Below are 9,505 nucleotides of genomic sequence, written 5' to 3'. Positions count from 1 at the left end.
GTCCGTCCAATATGCATTTACCCAAGCTTTTCCTTGTCAGTCATGGTGAATTTCCTGCTTTAATGAAAGTGGCACAGGCCAGACGGCAGATTTCCATTGTTTGTGTGTATCATGTTTAGCATTTATTTAAGGTATTCGTTTATATATGACATCTATCTTATTTTCTCTTTATAATTGTTTAATCTTCTCATTCGTGAATCATTGCAGGTCTCTTTAATGAGAAAGTAAACAATTCATTTGACATTATTTTTGTGTATGCAATTTACTCCATGGAAGCATAGATGTCCTTTTGTAACCTTGTAGCCCTTCAAAACCTTCACAATATAGCGCATTTAAGCATAATAGATAGGCATGCATTGGGTGGCTCATTCGAGATTGTTAGGGCCGAGTACCAAATTGGTTGCTTGGAAGGGAGAGAAATGAGAGGAGGAATAAATGCCCCTGATAACCTTGTCAGTTGTCATGTGGAAGCTGTTCGAATCGGGAATGGTATATGAATATCCACGTCGAGGTCAACATTTGAACAAATGCTCCTACCACTGGACTGCCAACCGGCTCAACTGTGTCGTGTGCGATATACCTCAAGGAGGGACTAGAGGGGCATATCCATCCATAAACAAAAGTTGCTTCCAAGTATATATCATTATCTCGTTTGCTGATGCTTTTTAAAAGGTGAAAGCAGTTAGGAGTGTTTTGTGATTGTTTTATATGTTGTGTTGTTTGCTAAAGGCTAAAGCTTTTGTTGTTTTGTTTAAAAAGCAAAAAACAAGCCTAAAAATAATTAGCAAACGAGATATCTCTAATAAAAGGGCAAAAATAATTAGGGCCGGCTAATTTGAACTTCTTCTTCTTCTTCTTCTTCTTCTTCTTCTTTTTTTTTTTTTTTTTTAATTATTATTATTATTATTTTCTAATAGGTTCCATTTGGTTCAAGGTTCAGAAGTTGGTTTTTGAAAGTGCAAATTCTGTTTTTCAAAAAAAAAAAATCTGAATATTTTCATCCAACGTAACCAATCCTTTTTATTATTATTTGGGTTAAAAGTTAAAACTTGAATGACCGTCCTGGCCGGACAAAGATGACAAGAGGAGGAATCTGTTGAAACAGTTCCCCAAAGCGCTTGGATCTTTTTCCCCTTTGATGACCCACCCATTTCTTGTGCAGAAAAAAGCGGGAAAGCCTTAACTTTTTTTCTGAAAACATTCCGATGCCAATTTACATGGGAATTCATACGCTACCGAGCGGCCAGCAAAATGCCGTTGGACGTCCCTTTCACTCCTCACGGGTATTGATCCCTCCCGACCACCTCTCCTCCTTCTTTATGCACAAAAACACTATTTATATGCTTAATTTGTATCTTTCCTCATTTCACAAACTCACACCATGAGCTGCTGTGCATCCTGCAAACCCAAAACCAAAGTTTTGGCTGTAATTCTTGACTTGGATGGGACCCTTTTAGACACAGGTCTCCAAAATCATTGCCCATTCATTTCGACGTAAAAATGGGTGTTTTCTTTCTTTCTTTCTTGATTTTCTATCTAAAGCCTGTGTACCGTGTATTGTTAATCGCGTGTAGAGAGGGCTACAAAGGGCATTTTGAAGGATTTCTTGGCAAAATATGGGAAACAAGTGGATGGGGAGAGGGAGGACAAGAAAAGGTTGGGGATGACACAGAAGGACTCAGCTGCCGGCATTTGTAAGGACTACGACCTCCCACTCACGCCTGACCAGTATATCAAAGAAATCACACCAATGTATCGTGAAAAGTATGTGTTTTCTATTCTTTTTTCTTTCTCTCATCAAATTAAGTTTCTCTCATAAGCTATATATGCTTCTTTTCAACTCTGTGATTGTCGATTGATATAAAGTTTATTCCAAGGGTGAAAATATGCTAGTCAGGAACTAGTTTTTTGTTTGTAAATTTTATATTATTATATCCTCCTACTAAAATACAACGCGTCAGAGTGATAATATTATCTTGCAACAATTTAGTAATGTCTTTTACGTATTGATTTAGCTTTCTATTTTATTATATCTTCCTTATAATTTTTTTTTTCTTACCATTTTAGGAAAATTCATAATATATTGCTAAAAACGCTTTTACTTTTTATTTATTTCTTTATTTATTTTTTTATTTTTTTATGAGCATGTCATCATAATATTCTCACGCCTTAGTAAACACGGTCAATCTGTTGGGACAACTTAGTAGCATACAGAGGAGGAGACGCTGGAGCTGTTTCTTCGTCAAGAGGGAAACAGCCCGAATCACTAATTAATACCCCTAAATAACTGCTCAGTGATTAAAGAGGTAGGGGTGCAGAGACAGTCTGGAGGTTTGCCTAGAAGCAGCCACCCTTGAAAGAGTGCGTAATAGCTCACTGATCGAGCACTCTTGTGCCGAAGATGAACGGGGCATGAATTGACCTAGCGACGTGAACCTAGTCGTGATTAGTGTCATACATGTCAGTTCAGTCATCATATAATAATTATTATTATTTATTTTTTATTATTCTTTAGAGCTGGAAACTATTAGCACTCCCACAACCCGGAACATGTCCTTTCTACAAGCTTCTTATCACAATTCTTAATTATTGACCAGGTGCTGGAAACAATAATGGTTAGAAAAGGCTCTTGTTTTTTCTTTCAATGTACTATCATAAATTGTGGAGGTACTCAACTATTTATGTTTGCTTTCTTGAGGACATTTACAATAAAAGTACTAAATGGCATGAGAGCAATTCGATGAAAGGCATGATTTTCATTAAAATAGTCTGCCACTAAAATTCAGTTTGAACCCTTAAAGTGATTGCTTTGGATTTAAATGATTATGCTCGGCACTTTTCAGGTGAAATCTTTACCTCTGAATACTTATCAACTTCAAGCGATAATTTTACAAGACGGATATAAGACTATCATGCTTTATAGTACAGAATATCATCTAGTTGTTAAATGTTTTTTCCATCAAATGAGTGTAGTTAAATTAGGATTCGGAGATACATGAGTGGTGATAATATAGTGTTTGGTAACTAACTATTACACAATATTATGAATATTCTGCTACTGTCCTATTAACATCATTGCTTTTATCACACTACACAGATTAATACACATATCTTAAGATGGAGGTTCAAATTATACACATTTAAAACCAACTACTCTAAATACTCATAGTATTCTTGGAGAGCTTTGGTTGCTTCCAAAGCTCTCACATGCGAGCATGCAAAGAGATTCTTTCACTTTCTTGAACAGCTCTGAAGCAACAGAGAGAACTTTGTTCACCCATATAATAAATGTTTTGAAACCCTTGAACATTTTGATGTTAGCATGATAATACACTTTTATGTACTTAACATACTTGCATAAGCAGCTGCAGCGTTTGTATTGTCTTCTTACTGGTTAATTGTATACTTTTAGGTGGCTGCAAGCAAAGCCACTTCCTGGGGCAAATCGACTTATCAAACATCTCCATAAACATGGAGTGCCATTTGCTCTTGCTTCAAACTCCTTACAAGAATACATAGATGCAAAAATATCTCACCAAAGAGGTTCTCCATTCTGACTTTCTTGGATATTAGCTTGAATCAAGCCCTTTTTTAACCTTTGTTTATTGTCATTATCCCTGCTATTACACTGCTATAACCAACTTGATATTGAATTTATTGTTACTGTATGGCCAAAAGATTTAGTTACTGCTCATAATACTTGCCAAAAGTTACTTGATGGATTGAGAGTTTTTTTTTTCATATGTATAAACACAATGGACATTTGTTGTAGAGATATCTCTTGGAAGTGCCACTTTATGGGTTGAGAGAAAAAAGAGCTACTAGGCAATTTTATAAAAATGAATTTTTGACAGAGCTCTCTCTCTCTCTCTCTCTCTCTGGATCATAATATATCATAAATGTCACCCATTTCATTGGTCCAAATGGTGCTTTTAATCACAGCAAGTTTTATGGTTGACATACTGAGGTTTGTAAAAAGTTTCGTACATTTAAAAAGTGTCGACAATTGCCATTTTGGTGATAAGCAATGTCCTAATACTCCTGATTGAGTTCCACCATAATTAGAGGTTCCTTTACATTTCATGAATCTGCAATTGTTCAAACAAACACAGACATAGTGGAAGAGAACTTTCGTGTACTTGTTCTTTACTTTTTTAGTGAGGTTATAAGCATGCTCACAAATTCTTGATGTGAGTTGTGCTTGTTAATTCAATGTCACATCTACCAATCACTGGGAAGCAATTTATAGAAGTTACCGCTGTCATTGAAATCTTCCTTTTCAATTACTTTCCTTTGAAGTTTGGCTCCTTCACTTAAGTCTGGCAGAGTAAACAAATAAATAACAAAATAAGTTATTTAATATAGGTAATGAAAGATATTGTTTGGAAGAAATATCATAGGGAAGCTACAATATGGATCTTGGGATAGTAGCCAGTAGTCAATACTATTGCTTGATTTCATTCCCGAGATTTCTTTTCAGCTTTGGCAGTTCCATCCCCTTGTATTTAGTTTAGTCCCAATTCTGTTGAATACTTAACTAGCCAAATTCTTCTTTTCTTGTTTATATTAGCTGCGTTGACAGAGCTTGAATTGTGTAAATTTCGTTATAGCACATGCATCAGAAAGTTTTAAGTATCTCCTATCTTTGTATCATGAACCTGGTTGGTTTATAAGGTATTTGACCAACATCGAAAGTGTTAATTTGAGTTAATGTAATAGACGCTGGTGGCTAATTGTACAGTGAAGTTTCTGAAATCTAATATAGCATCTATAATGTTTGTGGCTTGAAATAGGAAAGCTAAAATATCGTTGAGTTAATGAAAGTTTGCCTATAGAACAAATTAGGGTTGGCCAACATTCTAGCACGCACCAAGAACTAAAATGAAGTGAGTTCTTGTCCAAAATTTTTAATGTTAATCTTGGCATAGACTTCTATTTTGAATGGCATCTTTAGATGTTATTTCTTAAGTAACAGACATATCATCTGCCAGACTGCAAACAACTTCTTTGTGGATTATTCTTTCTTTTGTGTTTTGCATTTGTTTTTGTGAGCAAGGTCTCTCTCTCATCTCCCCCTGCCCCCACCCCACCCCCTCTCCCTCCCTCCCGGGCCCCCAAATGCTGCTGTAGGACTATGGTAACTTTATTATCCCTTAAGAGTTGAACATGTAGGACATATTTCTCAGTTGTTTGTGTTTCCTGATCTTTGTTCTCTTTTTTTTTTTTTTTTTTTTTTTTTCTGCCTTTATCCCCACTCCTTGTTCCATGCCTTATCATGATACAGTTTCCTGCATCCTTTTTCTGTCTGTATTAGTCCCACACCAATTTATTCTTGTTCATTTAAATTATTTGTTTAGGTTGGAAGGAATACTTTTCAGTAATTCTTGGAAGTGACCAAGTTAAATCGGGAAAGCCCTCTCCATATCTGTAAGATTTTTCACATTATCCAATGTAAAATGAAGGGCTGCCCCTGAAAACCACATGGAAAAAGAACCTTCCTATAGATCAATTCTAGAAGGTGGTTTAGTCACCATGAGAAAAAGTTTAAAAGAAAAAACCTTTTTTTTAAAAAAAAAAAATAATAATAATAATAATAATAATAATATAAATCATAAATTGATTCTCTATTTGTAACAGAAAAATCTAAACTCAAATCCAACGAATCTCATGCTAATAAAAATGAAGTAATGTGAGAAAGGTAGCATTTCCACTGGACATCCTAACATGGCCCAAAAGCTTAGTTCTGTTTTTCTTTTCTTTTCTTTTCTTTTTCCATTAAGAAATTTCACCTTTAATTATAATTACTACTTTTCACATATTTTCATATGAATGTGAGCAGATTTGAAGAGGCTGCAAAGAGAATGGGGGTAGATGCAGCTCAATGCCTTGTGATTGAAGATTCTTTGTAAGTTGAATTAGTGATTATATACAAAAGACTTGGAACACAAATGGGGATAAGTGTCTTGGAGGAATTTAGTTATTATCTGTGCCAAACTCTTATGGAGTTTTAATAACATTGATTTTTTTCATTGCTCACGTTAAAACTGATGCTGACTTTTGGCTATTGCTAGAAATTTGAAGTCATAATTTGTGAAGAAGTATGAAAATGTCAGATGCAAAGAGAATTACTGTACCTGTCTTATAATAAATATTGGTTTTATAAGCTTCTTGGATTCGCTTTGGATAGTGGCTTTTGTCACTAAGTTGCTTGAGGCAACATTCTTCAGTGCGCAATGATGTTAGATTTAAGTTGTCAGTAAACCTAAGACGCTTATCGGCCACCCCTTCAAATTTAAGTTCGGTTCAATTTGGTTCTCGACCTCCTCTGGTCGGTCAGTTACTTGAAAAACTGACCACCGACAGCCTTCAGTTCGGCTGTCAGTATGCTCAGAGGACCGAACCAAGCGGGTCAGTGCTCAGCCCTACCCAACACATGGAATATAATTAAATGGAACATGTAGCTTAGAATCAAGATTAGGACTAAAGACCACCTTCTTTGATATCATGTATGTTACCAATTATTCCAGAAAGTCTAAGCTGATGGAATGGGTCATATATCAAAATCATAACAACTATGACTTAATTACACAGGCTGCGTTGAAATCAGTATTTCCTGCAAAGCCGTGAACTACTGTACTTGCCTTCTTCCCGTTTTGAAGGAATGACCATTATAAAGTAAGGTTTTCACTAGCTTGCAGCACAAGTTAAATCAGTAAAGCAAGAATTTGAGGAAATCCTCTAATGATTCTGTTAAAGGCTGTTGAAAATTATCATATATAAGGAATCTATTATTATGATTAGGTGCTTTTTGAGACATTATCATTACAAAATCATTGTAAGTAATTGTCAAACATGTTTGCTCAAGTGCCTTTAATGGTCTCAAGATACGTAACAGTTCATAGATGCCAGGATGCATCGAGTGAAACAAATCACCAGTGCGAGATGTACATTCACAATAAATTTGCTGGTTTCTTTTCTTGGTTAGGTAGATGATTTGCATCATTGTTTTTCATGAAGTATACGCTGACTAATGTATCATGTCTTTTGCAGCTACCGGGTTTTTTTTTTTTTTTTTTTTGTTATTTTAGTTTCTCATTCCCTTCTATATTACTTTGTAACAGTGGTCATCAATGTTGATGAATTGTTGATCGATAAATTTCTACAGGGTTGGTGTTAGAGCGGCTAATGCTGCCAAAATGAAGGTAGTTGCTGTTCCACCACATAGTGAAGCTGATTGTTCTTCCCTAGCAGATTCCGTGCTTCATTCACTTCTAGAATTTCAGCCCGAGCTCTGGGGTCTTCCCCCATTTGAAGACTGTAAATATTTCTTATTATTTTATTTAAATTTTTATCTTTAGGCACTGGATTTCCTGGTATGATTTAGCATAAATTAATAATGGTTTCAGGGGTAGATAATGCATTACCTATCGAACCAATACATGTGAGAGGTGTATCTGTCACTGGATCTGTGTGTGAAGTCTCAGGTTTGTAAATTTAATTTATTTTCCATGATATATTTGGATACTAGTTTGATAACATTAGTATTGTAGAGCCAATGAGCTTTATTCCAAATAGCATTTTCTCCCCATTTGAAAATAGGATGGAGGATAAGATCGTAGCATTAGGACCCAGTGAGTGCATGTGTAACTTACTATTACGAAATTATATATATATATATATATCTAGACAACTTACTCTTACGGTTTTACCAATGGCTCTACTTACTGCGTCAACTTCCACTAAAAAAGCTTCTACTTAATTGAACAAAGAGGCAATCTGACATTTTACAAAGGGAGGGCCAGTTTAAATACTCTTTAAAACCTTTTTTACAAGGAAAAAGATTTCTTAAAACAATCTTAGTATACCACCATATAGAGATTCAATTTTGACACTTACAAACAACTTATAACTAATACCCTCTTCTAGAAAATTCTAAAAATTACAGAAATTAAAAATAAAAATCTTCCAATGACATGTAAGACATCCTACAAACAATAATTAATCATCATTAATTTTCAGGCTTCTATGGTTGTATGGCTTTCACATTGTGGCAGTATGTATTCTATGTTATTAACAACATTAATATTTGTATCAGAGAACGGAACACCTGCTCTTCGAGACCAAGTTTTTGGATTTTACTTTGGTTGGGCCAAAGTTGATGTGCAGAAAAGCTTCAAAGTTATGGTTAGCATTGGATGGGATCACTGTTCCTGTATCTCCAAGAGAAAATTTGTGAGCAATCAACCCTTAACTGGTCAATTACCTTTCTTTTTTAAGTCCTTGTATGCGGAATCCTATGAGAATTCTATGATTTACTTGAGACACTATTTGAAATAAATACGTGGGTTCTACTAATCTTTATGAAATTTGATGTTCTTCTCAAAAAAGCTGTGTGGGATTCTTATTGTAAGGAAACGCAAAATTGTTCACGTAGATACTGGTTCTGTTTTTGCAGCATATATGTATAATTGATGGAAACAATGAGCATTTATCTCATCACCAGATCCAACTCCTGCTTGTTGGTTACCTCCGCGGTTTGAATAGCAAGGTAATGGCATATTCAGGAACAAAATATTAAACCAATAGATAAAAGTTTTTTTTTTTTTTCTTTCTTTTTTCTTTTTAATTTACTGGTCTTTCTGGGAGGTTTCTTGGTGGTATTGCATCTAAAACCTTTAAAATGAAGCCATGAGCATAATTCCCTAATCAAATAATTCCCATAAGGGAATGAGTTTTATTCCTGTGACAAATAAGGGACCAAATTTCCAAGTTTTATGTACAGGATATTACATCCATGAATGTGGAAGTACTCGAGGATTATAAGTCCATTGCAAGTGCTTCATTGGATCTGCCTATGTTTCTCCACCATGCTTGTGAACCTCTCTTTCCAGAAGCTTCTCCGGAGGACTCCTTTTGCTCTGATGAGAAAGAATAATGATGTAACCCATTATTTCTTTGATACTACAACAATTTAACACTAAAAGAAATGTTGAAACTGAAAATAATTTCGTATTTTTCTTTGATAACATACACATTATACACATTATTCCTCTTGGTCCAGGTTCGACCACCTTTAGATTTGGTCAGAGAGGATGGCCGAACCAGCCCCAAATTCATCCAAAAAGAGTGGTGTAACCACCCCATGACCTTGGGGGTGGTCAAATTACTCCTAAATTCGCCCAAAGAGGGTAGCCAAACCACCCCCATAGCCATTGGGGGTAGTTCGACGACTCCTTTGGCCCTAGTTCCTCCTGTCTTGTTCTTTTTTTAAAAAAAAAAAAAAAAAAGAAGAAGAAGGAATAATTATTATTTTTCATATAAATTTTTTATCATAGGATGCATGAAGCTTTTCTCTCATCCTATAAATAGAAGAGGATGCCCATTTTGTATGTGTAAAGCATAGACGAAGCTTTACCCTTAGAATCTCTTAAAAGGATTTCTTGTTTCACACTCGTGAACCAAGGGTGCATTTGTTGGGAGCCATTGTTGCTTTCTAAATCTTGGA

General features: G+C 35.2%; 1 protein-coding gene across 3 annotated transcripts; it reads left to right on the top strand.

The window, feature by feature from the left end:
- The first annotated feature begins 285 nt into the window (after positions 1 to 285).
- LOC133861788 (bifunctional riboflavin kinase/FMN phosphatase-like) lies at positions 286 to 9,272 on the top strand. Of its 3 annotated transcripts, XM_062297596.1 has the most exons (11): positions 286 to 672; positions 1,163 to 1,283; positions 1,575 to 1,764; positions 3,413 to 3,543; positions 5,358 to 5,427; positions 5,840 to 5,905; positions 7,166 to 7,317; positions 7,407 to 7,484; positions 8,096 to 8,232; positions 8,456 to 8,548; positions 8,783 to 9,271. In XM_062297596.1, exons 3-11 carry the CDS (start codon positions 1,664 to 1,666, stop codon positions 8,933 to 8,935), a joined length of 981 nt encoding a protein of 326 aa, XP_062153580.1. In that variant the 5' UTR covers positions 286 to 672; positions 1,163 to 1,283; positions 1,575 to 1,663; the 3' UTR covers positions 8,936 to 9,271. The 3 variants fall into 3 exon arrangements, with proteins under 3 accessions (XP_062153580.1, XP_062153581.1, XP_062153579.1); XM_062297597.1 differs by lacking the exon at positions 286 to 672 and having other exon boundaries at positions 947 to 1,283; XM_062297595.1 differs by lacking the exons at positions 286 to 672; positions 1,163 to 1,283 and adding an exon at positions 1,313 to 1,463 and having other exon boundaries at positions 8,783 to 9,272.
- Positions 9,273 to 9,505: the final 233 nt, after the last annotated feature.

This window comes from Alnus glutinosa, chromosome 2 (assembly GCF_958979055.1).
Source record: "Alnus glutinosa chromosome 2, dhAlnGlut1.1, whole genome shotgun sequence".
NCBI lineage: Eukaryota > Viridiplantae > Streptophyta > Magnoliopsida > Fagales > Betulaceae > Alnus > Alnus glutinosa.
The sequence above is the reverse complement of the archived record's forward strand: the minus strand, read 5'-3'. Positions and strand labels throughout refer to the sequence as shown.